Below are 14,003 nucleotides of genomic sequence, written 5' to 3'. Positions count from 1 at the left end.
GCCTTCTATTACCTTATCTCCCAACAACACATATATTCAATTATATTCAAGCAGACATCTCTTGGGTATGGCTCAACTGATTCAGTCACATGGCGCTATTAAGAAGAAAAAATTATTATTGCCATTTTTTGGTTTCTTTAATCATCTTTTAAAAAACATTTCTGAGGTTTCTGAGGAAAGCAAAGGAAGCAAAAACAGAGTCACATGGCTTTATTTTGTGAAGATCTATTGTAGAGATGCCTTTTGCAAAAGATTTGGCTTCTCACTGAAATAAGAGATAAAGGTGGCAGAAAATGTGACCATTTCTATTTGTAATTTCTGATCATAGTTAGAGCTCTTACACCATATGAAAAAGAGTAAGAGATTAAGAACGTAAAAACAAAAATAAACAGCTCATACTAAAAAAATGTATAAACAAGGGGTGTAAATTAATGCCTAGAGAAGTGAAGAAGGCAATACACAAATCCTAGACAATCTATCTCACAATCTTATAGCTTAATGAATATCATAACTGAAGGGCAACAAGATTAAGTTCAAGAACTTAAATCAGAATTTGTCCTTCACATAACCTATTTTTATCTCATTCAAGTTCCTTCAGGTGCTGTGCCCAGAAAATGATGATTCTATTTGCTAAAATCTCTACTACCCTTACGAATAGGAGGAAAAGCAAATAAAATGGCAAATGTGACCTCAGTCCATGTGCTCATTCTCAGATCCTTTTAACTGGGTTGAAATTCAAATCACATTGGCTTGAGATCTTGGCACACAAGTCTCCAGCGTTTGAATAAAACCAACTTCATATTTTAGGGTAAGAGAAAGACTAAGGTGAAAATTTCTCCAAATGTTGGACAAGATATATAGTTTATAGCATTTTACACACACACACACACAGAGTTTTAAAAATCTATTTATTTGGGTAGGTGTACTTGTTTTGAGTTAAACCAAACTTATTACTTGGAGAATACAAAAATAATAAGAAAGAAAATAAGAAAGTAAAACCTAAACTATGATGAAAACTAGTAAAAGCTAGACCAAAGAAACCACAAAGTTTAAGGCAATGCTAATCACAGGTTTTCTTTTTTCCTTAAGACTTTTCTCTGATTTTAGCAAATGCTATCTTCTTATTTATCTTCTAGATATTTTACTAATTTTTTTCCTTTGTAGCATCTTCAACTAACACTTTAAAACCCAGCTTTCCTCCAACAAGGATTCCTCATAAAATGAACTCAACCAGAAAACTAAAATGATCTATGTGATAATTTTTGTCACTTTTCCCCATGACTTCCTATCAGTACCATTTTAGAGGCATAGGATGCATATAAATGGTGTCTGAAGGCACTGGAGTTTGATTTTCTCAAGAAACCTAATATTGGCTGAGAAGAGAAAGGTCCTTTATTACTTTAGTATTCTTACTTTACAGCAAAATAGGTTCATATTCATCTAAATTCCTTTTATTGGCCAACCAAGTTTCTGTGCATTTAATGCCCATCTTATTCTATAGTTTCACTCTTATGTCTCATGGTTAGTGAGGGAGTTAGTAAACCAATTATGAATAATAAAAGTGCAAAACTTTAATGTTGGCAAGGATGTGGGGGAAAAGGCACACTCATACATTGCTAGTGGAGTGCAAATTGGTGCAACCAATCTGAAAGCAGTATGGAGATTCCTTAGAAAATTTGGAATGGAACCATCATTTGACCCAGCTATCCCACTCCTGGGTCTAAACCCTAAAGACTTAAAAACAGCATAATACAGTGACGCAGTCACTTCAATGTTTATAGCAACACAATTAACAGTTGCTAAACTGTGGAACCAATCTAGATGCTCTTCAATAGATGAATGGATAAAGAAACTGTGGTACATATACACAATGGAATATTACTCAGCATTAAAAAAGAATAAAATCATGGCATTTGCAGGTAAATGGATGGAGTTGGAGAATATCATGCTAAGTGAAGTAAGCCAATCTCAAAAAACCAAGGGCTGAATGTTTTCTCTAATAAGTAGATGCTAATCCATAATGGGGTGGGGCATGGGATGAGTGGAGGAACTTTGGATGGGGCAAAGGGGAGGGGGAAGGGGCAAAAGGGTAGAAAACATCGTGGAATGAAACATACAGCATTATTCTAGGTACATGTCTGACTGCATGAAAGGTGTGACTCCATGTATAACCAGAGAAGTGAAAAATTCTGCTCCATTTGTGTGCAAGGAATCAAAGAGCTTTCTACTGTCATGTGTACTGGTTAGAAATAATTTTGAAAGTTTTAAAAAAGTGCAAAACTTTTAAAGACTAAAATGTTTTCTTTTAAATGTTTTGAATAACTACTTAAGGCATATGCGTATAACCTATTATTCAGCATTTTGTGGCTAATATTTTACTTGCATAGACTGATTTAGCCATGAAAATAGTAAAGACGAAAGTTTTCTTTTCATCAATCACTATATCCAAGCACCTAGTGCAAGGTTCAACAAAATTTTTCTGTAAAGGGCTAACGAGTAAATATTTAGGTTTTTGTTGGCCATACAGTTTCTGTTCCAACTACACAATTCTGCTGCCATGGCCCCAAAGCAGACCCATACAACACATAAATATGAAAGTGTGTGTCGGTGTTCCAATAAAACTTCATTTACAAAGACAGGTATGGATGCTAGTTTGCTGACCCTGACCTAGAGGTTGGTATTATATATATTGGCTGGTAGGTCAGTAAATATTTTTATCTCATGTTGATGAGAAAGGTAAAAAACAGACCTGCCAGGATAGGAATAATTATATTTCAATTAAGTAAAACAAAACAGCTAATTGGATTTACTTTGAATAAGCAGAATGTTGATGGCTGACAAATATAGTCAAATGAGCATACAAAGTTATATATCTTTGTGAAGTACTTACCAGGTAATGGAAACTAAATAAAACACATGAAATAAAAAGCCTATAGTCATTGGTTCTTAACTAGGACTATGCTTTAGAATAACCTGAATTTTTTTTTTTCTTTTTCTGTGGTTTTTGTTGTTGTTGTTGTTTGTTTTTTGGAGCACCACTCAAAAAAAAAAAAAAAAACTATTAAATCAAAATCTTACTTGTCATGGTCAAGGACAAAAATCTGGAAAAGATCCCTTAGCATTTCTGAGCATAACTGGTTAAGAATCACTGCTAAAGATTTATATATTAAGAAGAAAAGTTAAAATGGTAAACATTTTCTAATCTACAGTTAGCATTGGGCTTTGGAATCAAACATATCTGGGCTCAAACCCTTTTCTACCATTTCCTAGCTATATAACCCTGGGAAACATCTCTGTGGTTGAATTTCCTTATCTGTAAAATGAACATAATATCAGCATTCAATGCAGAGCATCACTGGAAGAATCTCATACTTAAAAATATTTGGCATAGTGCTTGATATTTATCAACACATGATAAATATCAACTATTACTATTTACTATATTTTTTTAATTAATAAGAATAATATCAAGTATACTACAATGTAAAGGCCGAGAGAGAACATTTCTTTAAAAACTGTTAGAAAGGCTGATGTCATCTTGTCACGTACTAACCAGCAGAAGAGATGTCCTTTCCCACAATCCACAGCTGGAGCTCTCAGCAGTGGGAAACTGAGTGTATCAGATCCAGATGTATTTGACCCTTGTTTTGTTAGTCTGACTGCTCTTTCACAGCCTGCAGTAGGGCACCACTTAATGGCAGGATTATTTTCAACAAAGGCCTGTTTAAATAGTAATAACAAAAAACAATTTAACTCTAAATTCTAACATAAAGAGTACCTCCACAGTAATTTGAAGTTAAAAAAAATGAAAATATAAGAAATTATCAGTCTCAAAACACTTAAAATTAGAAAGCATTAAAAAAAAAGGAAAAATGACATTTTTACCTTAGTAATAACATGACTTAAAAATTTTGTTTTCGTTAATCTAAAAAATAGGTAAATGAAATAAAGTAAAAATGCAATTATTTACTCAGAAAATGTGTAATTTAAAAATGTTTTTTCATACAATGTGCTACTTTTCTGATAAAATATAAGTAGAATTTTGCATATAATTACTAGTGTATTAGAACAGTTAATTTTTTAAATGGCATCATTATAACACATAAAAATCAATTTATGGGGCTAGGGTTGTAGCTCAGTGGTAGAGTGCTTGCCTAGAATGTGTGAGGCACTGGGTTCAATCCCAGGCACCACATAAAAATAAAAACAAATAAAGGTATTTTGTCCATCTATAACTAAATATATATACATATATATATTAAAAAATCAATTTAAAATGATGCTTTTTATTTTATAAAAGCAGGACTTCTCTTTTAAAAGTCCATTAATTGCACAAAGCAATTAAAATTAAACTTTTAAATTCCACAAAAAAGAGAGTAACCTACATATACTTCTGAATAACTCCTGAATGAAAATAAACACTGGGGGAAAAAAGTTGAAATGTTATGATATTTATATGAAACTATTACTGCAATTAAAAAAAATTGTAAGTTTCCAAGTTAAAAATACTAAATATTTATCTTAAAATAATTTATTGCTATATCTAAATTTCTATTTCTAAATATTTATTTGTAGGAACATCAAATGTTTTGGAAAATTTAAAGCAGGTACTATCTGCTTTGAACATCATCTTAGCCAATTAGTTATAAAAGTATAATATCCAAATTAGTAAATACCTCTGAGCTATAACAATTTTTTTGGTAAACTATTATGCCAGGCTTTCATTTTTTCTTTTCTTTTATAAAATAATGCTTTGGCTTAAAACTTTAATGCCACCCATTCCTTTATGTAATATTTCTGAGAAACGTACATTAGAAGCCATTATTCTATATTTTCAAAAATAAAATGAAAACAAATAATATGTTATATAGGTTTAATAAAATTGAAATTATGGAAATCAGACAAATAATTGGCAGCATACCTTAATATCAAATTGTAGGTATCGTTTGTCCATCTCCTTAGAAACTACGCTTTCTATGATGTCCACAGGTACAAGTTGAAAGCAATCATATGCAGGGCAGAAAATGTTGTGAGCTTCACCCTCCTGAATTTTCAGATTCAAAAACCTGTTAAAGCAGCAATTGACAGAAAAAGGGCAACAATGTAAGTTATTTTTAAGAATTTTTCTTTATTCTGTTAAGAGTATAATTAAGCTAATACTAACATGGGATGGAGGTGTAGCTTAGTAGTAGACTGTGTGCTAGCATGCACTAGACTTGAGTTTAGTGTCCAGTGCATGAGCAAACATACGCTCACCGACTAGATTGTGGAATATCAACTCTAACACTTATTAATTGTCCAGCCATTTATTTTATGAGCATATATGTAGACATGTAGACACACATATACACACACACTTGAGTATTTCAGTTATTTTTATGTTTCCATTTTGCTTTATTATCTCTAAAAATCTGAAACTCTTTTATTTAACACTAAAAATTCAGAAATGAGTGGCTTAGAAAGGACATATTCAATTCTCAATATCTTTAAGCAAATGAACCAAAGATAATTAAAGATATTTGAGGGTGGCACTAGAATCCAGGGCTTTTCTTTTTAAAAGATGCTTTTTAAAAGAAAATGGTTTCTCCTTATATATCATTTTGATAAATACTAAAATGAGTTCTATGTCCTGCTCTGTTGTTGAGTTAGTAAGGAAAAGGCATCCTGTAAAGTGGGAGGAATCTAGCCTAAGGTGAATTAATCATTAAGAGCAAGATTCTAAATTAAAAAATTTTAGGTTTTCAGCTTAATAATCTTAAGCAATTTAGTTAACTGTTCTGAAAAATAGGGATAATAAGGGCTGGGGCTGTAGCTCAATGGCAGAGCACTTGCCTAGCATGTGTGAAGCACTGGGTTCGATCCTTAGCACCACATAAAAAAAAATAAACATATAAAATAAAAAGCATGCTGTCCATATACAACTATAAAAATGTTTTAAAAAATAGAAATAATAATATTATTATTATCCTCAGGTCTGTTATGCAAATTATACACATGAAATATATATATAATGCCTGACACTGAAGAATTCACAAATTTTAGCAAGGATTATTGCTGTTATATTTAATACTGCCTATGGAGAAGCAAGAAACAAACTTTGATTCTGTCTGACTATATGGGACTTAAGATTTTGTTAAACAGAGAAATTCAATGGAAAACAGGACAAATGAATCAAACCTCTTCTACTTATCACTATCAATAGTTTGATTATTCTAATTATAATATCTTTTCCCTTTTCTTCTCAGTCTCTTAATTCCATTGTACTTAAAAGAAAAAAAAAAAAAATCAACCTTACTGAGACCTCAATGGACCTGCTCCCTTTCTCCATCTCCTTCTACCTCCACAACCCTCACCCTGGCACTTCACAGAAGTTTTCCAACAGGTAGCCCTCTCCCCTCAAACCTAGCTCTAATATATATAGATATTTATATTTTAAAGCTATCTTTGCCTTTGTGAAAGAAATCTGGAGCAAATTCTACCAATATTTTTAATCTTGTGTATCACCTTCAAGATGCTATCATACAGATAGGCTCTTTGCTTATTAAAATGCTTAGGAAGATGATTAATATGCCCTGTTCCAAGCACTTTATATATACTGTTACTTAATAAATTAATCCTATGAAGTACTTACTATTTACATCATTTTATAAATTAGAAAACTGAGGTACAGACAGGTTACCATTTACCTAAATCAACAATTAATAAATAGCAGAGCTGAAATCCACAACCTAGAAGCCTATTATATCTAGAACCTGAGCTCTTATCCTTATATCAGGCAGTAAGTTCTAGCCTGGGTGGCAAGTAATAATTCTCTTTTTTCAAGCCCTTGGCATAGATCTGGCTGGACTGAGAAGATAGGGGCACTGGGAAGAGTAGGATAGAGGAGCTTTCAAAATTATTTGAAGACCTTTAAAAACTCTTCCTCATTTTTAGATAGGATTTTTTTATAAGCCTGTGTAAAGTTTGCAATTAATTTAAAAGTGATTTTATCAACATGAATCACTTAACATGGAACTTGCTTTACTGATGTTTTATTTGACAAGATCTACAGGGAAAGGGCACAGAAACCTAGGTAGGATGGTAAGATACTTTGGAAAACAATAATTAGATCTTTCAAATATGAATCTTGCCATAAACTCTCATGGCTAGTCTGTGATGAGTATAAGAGATGGTTCCCATGAGAAAGATCAAAGAAGCTCAAAAAATTCAAGTAATTCCTGGATGAGCTGTTTTCACATATGAACCAAAGACAAAAGCTGCAAACCTGGTAAAACCCAGGTAATACATCCTACTACATTATAGTTAACAATTTTAAGCTAAATAAAGTACTGTACATTCAGCCTCCAGAGATAAATGAAAGACTGCTTTAGACTGTGAATTTTGGCCTTTGTAAATTAATTATCTATTAAACTCAGAGTAAAGTCTAGCTTGTGTTTTCAAAAGAATAAATAGATACTCTTACTTATTCTGACTTTTGAAAAGTAGTAGCTTCCCCCCCTCCCCCCCAAAAAAACCTTTGCCACATAATTCCATTTTGGAAAACAGAAAAAAAAAAAAAAGATGTATTCGAAATGAAACCAGAACCACAGGCCAGTAAACCTATAGTTTTGGGTGGTGGGAGGCAGAATGAGAAGGGCATGAGGGATTCAAGAGGAAATGAATATATTTATATTTATTGATATATTTATTATCTTGATTGTGGTGATGGTTTCACAGGTGTATATATACACGTTAAAGTTTATCAAATTATTTATTTTAAACATGTGGTTTGATGTATGAAAACTATACCCCAACAGAGCTGTTAAAAATAAAACAGAACAAAAACCAAAAAATTTGCTCAAATTTCTTCTTGTTCTCTTACCCACCTGGTGTTCCCCAGATCTCTACATTTAAGTGCAACCTCAAAGCAGTTAATGGATAATAAGAAAATATAAATCTCAGCAAGGTAATGAGAAGGAAAATAGAGATAAACATGAGAAACAAAATACATTTTCCACCTCAGCCATATCTAGCAGAAACATTTAGATTTGAATAGACTAAAAAGGAATTTTAAACATCCACATTTTTACAGACTTTCAAGGTTATTCATCAACAAAAATTAAGAGAAAACACAAAAACAAATGATTAGAATTCTTAGGACTAAGGCAGAAACTGATTCTTGAAATTTAGGTAGAGGCCTGGCATTTACATTAGATGTTATATACATTAAAATACTAAGAAAAATTATTTAGAATAGTTGTTTGTTTCCTAAAGTACATTATATTAAGCTAAACAGCAATAACTAAAGTAGCTGGAAAGATGACAAAATAAGAAAAATAATTCTTCTTTAATAATTAAGTACAATAAATTTCAGGGTAACTCTGAAACGAATATAAATAATCCATAGAAGTAAGTAATGAAAGCAAACAATTTTATTACCAAATCAGAATGCTACCATGCAGTAAGAGATACTAAGCTGCTCATATACTCACGACTCCCAACATCCTCTACAAAAGTCATGTCCACAGGGCATATCCACTGGATCTTCAAATACAGAGATACTGCACATACAAATGTCACACTGGAGATGGAGAAGAACAATGACTTCAACAGTCATATTTTGGAGAGAGTAAAAACATTCATTTTGGGCATTAATATTTTTGCTTTGTTCATTATTTAAAAGTAAAAATACTGGAATGGTAATCATAAATTTTAACAATAGGTGTTCCCAAGTTATAAGGGCAGTTAGAGTGCCTATCTTTGAATAACATACAATTTCTATCTCACTATAAACTATTGTACAACTTAAATACTTTAATGCAAAAGTGAAACACTTAATTTCATGTATTTATCAGCATCTGTGCAATTTGGAAAAGGAAGTGCAAGAAAAAAAATCATTATAATCTATTCAGGTCAAGATCAAATTGCATGCTGCAAAATAACCACTCAGTATCATGTCCTTCAACCTGTACTTAACTTGGACAATCTATAAAACCAGAGTTATCTTTGTGCTTTTAACACAGCAACTCAGGATATTAAGAGTAGCAATTTAAAGCTTTCTAAGCAAGGAACCCTGCTATAAAACTATATATCTTCTCACAATGACTTACTAGAAGCAAACTTTATCTTGTGATAGTTGAGAATTAATTGAAAGTACGATTCTGTTTTCCAAAATGGGTTAGATGAAACAAGGAGTGCTTTCATATTAATCACAAAGTTTGAGTGGTTGAACCATTCAAGAAACATCAAAATTTCCTATATAGCATACCAATGATATGCCAATCTAAAAATCCACAAAGGGCAATACTGTACCTTAATAAAGAGGAAATATTTATTATGGAAATGCATCTGGATGACAAACTCCAGAAGCTTTGCTGAAATAAATATATGACCATCAATATACTGAAAATGTTTAAAAATTAGTAGCTTTCAAGAAATCATAGAAATGTTTTTTGCATTTTTGGTTTAAAGTACATACCACAAATTCAGTTTTCAATATTTTAGTATCTGAAGCTTTTAAGTGAAAATAGAGAGTACATGGTTTCTCCAAACTATTATGTTTTGATCTACAGTTTACAGATCACAAAAATATTCTGTGATAATAAGCATTTACTAAAGCATGAAAATAATGGAACCTTTAAAGAAGGGTATAGGATTCAATTACAAGAACACAACTAGACATTCCATGGAATAACATTAAATAATTTAAAAGTTAAAAGACTAAGAACAAAGCTATGGGAAGTATACTATAGCCACCCTACACCATACTATACTAAACCGTAGTACACTAAACCATACCAAACTGGTGTCTAAATCTCCAGGCGATAAACTTATTTCATCTGGACTGGTGACAGAAGAGCGCGTAGTCCTTGGAGTTCTTGGAGAAGGGAGTGTGTCCCAGGCATTATACCCGCTTGGTGGTGGAGTTGGCATTTGAACACCTGATCGTTGGCAACAGTTCTCTGGGTTGGACATCCAAGCTTCAAGTAATTTCTCCCTGTCCCAGTCTTTAAGAAAAATGAAATGGATCTCTCTCAAAATGCAGAAACTATAGTAATGTTTTAAAAGCTACACAACAGTGAAAGAAACAGTCTGGATAAATTAAAAAGATATTGGTCACCTAAGGAAAAAAAGTAGTATTTATGTACAAGCAGTAACAGCAAATGATTATCTGGCTATGTTAAATTTATTGATATTTTAAAGCAGAATTTAAATTCCCTTATAACCTACTGTGGCTTACCAGTGTGTCAATATCTAACAATCTCCTAATTTCTACTAATAAAAGATGATACACATCACTTTTAGAATTTACTAAATTTTTAGCCTCTTTTACTCTTTCAATATGCAATTTTGTAAATGGCCTCATTAGCGTGAAGTTGTAAAATGATTATCTAGTTACCCCAAGCATGTCAATACCAATATCAGGTCCTAAAAATCACTTGACAAACAGCTTGAGAGCAGAAGGAACTTCCCAAGGGTTATAAAGAAAGTTTTAGTGAATTAGGTATAAATTTTGTCTTAAGTGAGCTCAAATCTGGCTTCACTATAAAAAAAGTTTTGTCTTTCTACACTGAACATTTATAAAATGGCCAAGTGAAACACATTATGATAAAGTCCCAGAGCCATAAAAACCTAACCCTTTAAAAACAATAAATTAATATATTTATTTTATACATACTATTTAATTTTTCCCTCCCAGCAAACTTTTCAATTATTATTTAATGACTGAAATAATTATTTAATGAAGAAAACAATACTCAGGATAGTTAGTTAATGTAACTTGTCCACGCTCACATGGATAGATACTTGACAAGTATTCTGTGATCCCAAAGCTATGTCATTTCCACTACCACATACTATTTTAAAAGTGTATTAAAAGGGTGAACTTAAAGGCTGGGGATGCAACTCAATGGAAGACTCCTTGTCTTGTAGGTACAATGCTGGGGGTTTGATTGCCAGCATCCTCCCCACCCTAAAAAAGTCAAAAAGGACAACTTATTCACTGTAGGTCCATTCTATAAAATTTTACAGCTCAAATACAAATAGCTGTGGAAATTTTCTACACAAGAATTTTTCAATCATATTAAGCTAATGCATTTGGCAATTTAACAGGATAAGTACGATTCAGACATGCAATGAGAATTGAGGAAGTGTATTTCCAGCTGAGGAAACCAAAAATACAGAAGCACAGAAGTTAACTGTGAGACTTAAAACAGTTCTGCAGTATAGGAAGTCCTAGTTTGGGAAGACTGGGAGAAAGAAGCAAAATAGGAGTCAAATTACACAGGAGGGAAAAAACCCCTAACAACTGAAAAAACTACATGTGAGTACATTTCAAGAAAAGGTGCTAGATGGAATCAGTGTTTTGATAGGTTATTACTAACTATAGGTTATTACTCTGATCATTGCCTGTATGCAACATTTGACTTTCTTGTGGGTCCTGTAGACCGTCCTCTAAATTTTGCATATTTAAAATACTGCAGTATAAACCTAAATTTTCTACTTGTATGGAAAGTTTATATGTATATACAAAATAGGCATTTATATTTCTCAGTTATGAATTTTGTTTCTAAAACATATGGCATAAAATTTAGCAATCTACTAATTTTATTAGTAGAAACTTATTTTAACATATAAAAATCCTTTAATTGAATAGATATTTATGGAGAAATTTTTAGAGATAAGAGTACTAAATGTTTTATCTTCCTAGTTTTCTCATAAGAATCTTTCTTTCTTTTTAAACCTGACCACTCTTAATTCTTGCAACATCATATAATACATCATGATGGTTTCTTTCTTTTTTTGGTGCTGGGGACTAAATCCAGGGCCTCAGGCATGGCAGGCAAACACTCTACCACTGAGTCACATTCCTAGCCCCTAATGCTGGTTTCTTTAAACTTGACTGATGTGTTAATATTTAAGAGGTGATACTGACTGGTATAAAGATATCCTTTCCTTCCTTTTTAGCAGCTATAGGGATTTGTAGTTACATTAGGAAAAACCAATCTTCCATGTCTGTTTTATTAACTCTCATCAATTTCAAAAGAAAGTGGTAGGCAAGTACTTAACCTCTTTGTATCTAAGTGTCTTACATGTTAACTGGGACTAATTAGTATCTACCCTATTGGTTTCATGAACATTAACTGAAGTAATATACATAATATGCTTTAAGTAATGGCTGGCAGATGGTAACATCAATAAATTTAGGCTATAATTAATTATTATAATTATTTCAGGACTTATCACACAACTTGTGATGACCTCAAGACATTTGGATCATAGTCTTGGAAGAGAATTGAGGGTTTTATCCAGAGAACTATATTGAAGAAGTTATGAACTTACTTTGGAAACTTAAGGAATAGGGTTAAGAAATAGATAAAATAATGCTGAGGTATACACAGTTTATCCAGGCTTAAAAACAAAACAAAACAAAACAAAAAAACTTTATCTTGTCTTTTAAAATAAGACTTTGGCTGGTAGGTTTAAAAGAGAATGTGAGGAAAAGAGGCAGACGGCATTATCTCTTTACAGAATGATAGATTAAACTTTAAAACATGAAATTAGCACAACTACATGTTAAAGTGAGGCATAATTTAAGTGCACATTAGTCTACTAAAAACAGACTGGTAACTGAAAAATCTGGTTAAAAGTTACAATTGTAAATGATGGCAAAACATCTCATTAAAATACCTTGTTTGGATCTTCCTTTCTTAATTTACAAATTATAAATAATATATTGACTAAAACATACTTTTAAAAACATACTGAAAGATTTTATATTAAAGCAATTAAGGGGCTAGGGTTGTGGCTCAGCAGTAGAGCGCTTGCCTAGCGTGTGTAAGGCCCTGGGTTGGATCCTCAGCATCATAAAAAGTAAGTATTTTTTTAAAAAAAGCAATTAAAAAGAAAAACTAAAAGAGGCTATGAGAATTGATGAATACACTCATTAGTTTAAAATATTTTAAAAAATCTTATAACATTAAATTATTTTATATTTAAATCTACCTGAAAAAAAATTTCTTAAAATATTTATCAAATACTTTGTAAAACATATGTATATTATGAATAAAGATACACATAGTATATCATATATGCTATTTTTAGAGCAGAAGCTTTTGTTTTTTTACTTGTTTCTCCTTGTTCTCTACTTTCCCTCTTTGTCAGTAATACATATGAGAAACAAAATATTTCTCCTTCCATGTTTTTCTCCATGCTAATATAATTATATGTAAACTCTTATATACATACATGAAGGTTTTCAGATTATTTTACATAAGTTTAATCTAAACTTTATTTCCTTTTCTACTAATCAACCTCCTAAAAACTCTCCAAGTTGAACATTATTTTCTTTTTAATAACTGAATCCACCTTGTGAAACAATTTGTGTACCATGATTTACTTAAGTATTTCCTGCTTTGTTTAGTTATTTTTTGCCACAACAATAAAGCTGTACTACACATCATGCTTCTAATTCTTTGGGATAAATTCCCTGGAATAGGGCCAAACACTCATATTCCCATATATCTGCAAACAACAGAGGACTTAACCAGTTTCCTCTGCAGTAATGTTATAGTTCCTTTAGATATTTATGAAGTGGCACTGTTATTTTTTACAAAAATATTTTTTAGTTGCAGATGGCCATAATAAATTTTTTGTAATGTGGTGCTGAGGATCGAACCCAGTGCCTCACGTGTGAGAAGCAAGCGTTCTACCACTGAGCTACAACTCCAGCTGATATTGTTATTTTAACTTACTTTTCTGACAGCTAATGAATTCAAATATCTTTTCATATGTTTGTCGGCCATTAACATTTGTCCTTCTGTGAATTACCTACCCACATCCTTTCATCAGTTTTTTATTGGGTTATTTACCAATGTCTTTTAACAACAAAAATTTAAAATGTCAATATTCTTTAGCCTATCTTTTCTTTAGCTTCTTGGTTGCTTGTCTGAGAAAGTCAGTCTACTAGACCTTCTCCTAAATTGATGGATTGATTTTGTCTTCCCTCCATTTCTGATATGAAT

At 31.8% G+C, this 14,003-nt stretch overlaps 1 protein-coding gene across 6 annotated transcripts in view; it reads right to left on the bottom strand.

The window, feature by feature from the left end:
• Positions 1-14,003, bottom strand: part of Ankib1 (ankyrin repeat and IBR domain containing 1) — a 121,766-nt gene that overhangs the window by 34,166 nt on the left and 73,597 nt on the right. For all 6 annotated transcript variants that reach the window (XM_058582881.1, XM_046455182.2, XM_046455181.2 and 3 more), the window contains exons 6-9: positions 9,778-9,986; positions 8,472-8,560; positions 4,922-5,066; positions 3,554-3,720 (exon numbers count right to left, since the gene is read on the bottom strand). In XM_058582881.1, the coding sequence (XP_058438864.1) occupies positions 3,554-3,720; positions 4,922-5,066; positions 8,472-8,560; positions 9,778-9,986 (610 nt within the window). The remainder of the gene's footprint in view (positions 1-3,553; positions 3,721-4,921; positions 5,067-8,471; positions 8,561-9,777; positions 9,987-14,003) is intronic.

This window comes from Marmota monax, unplaced genomic scaffold, assembly GCF_021218885.2.
Source record: "Marmota monax isolate L192 unplaced genomic scaffold, Marmota_monax_Labrador192_F-V1.1 WCK01_AAM20220418_F8-fsc00264, whole genome shotgun sequence".
Lineage (NCBI taxonomy): Eukaryota > Metazoa > Chordata > Mammalia > Rodentia > Sciuridae > Marmota > Marmota monax.
Note: the sequence above shows the minus strand (reverse complement) of the source record. Positions and strands in the feature narration are given on the sequence as shown.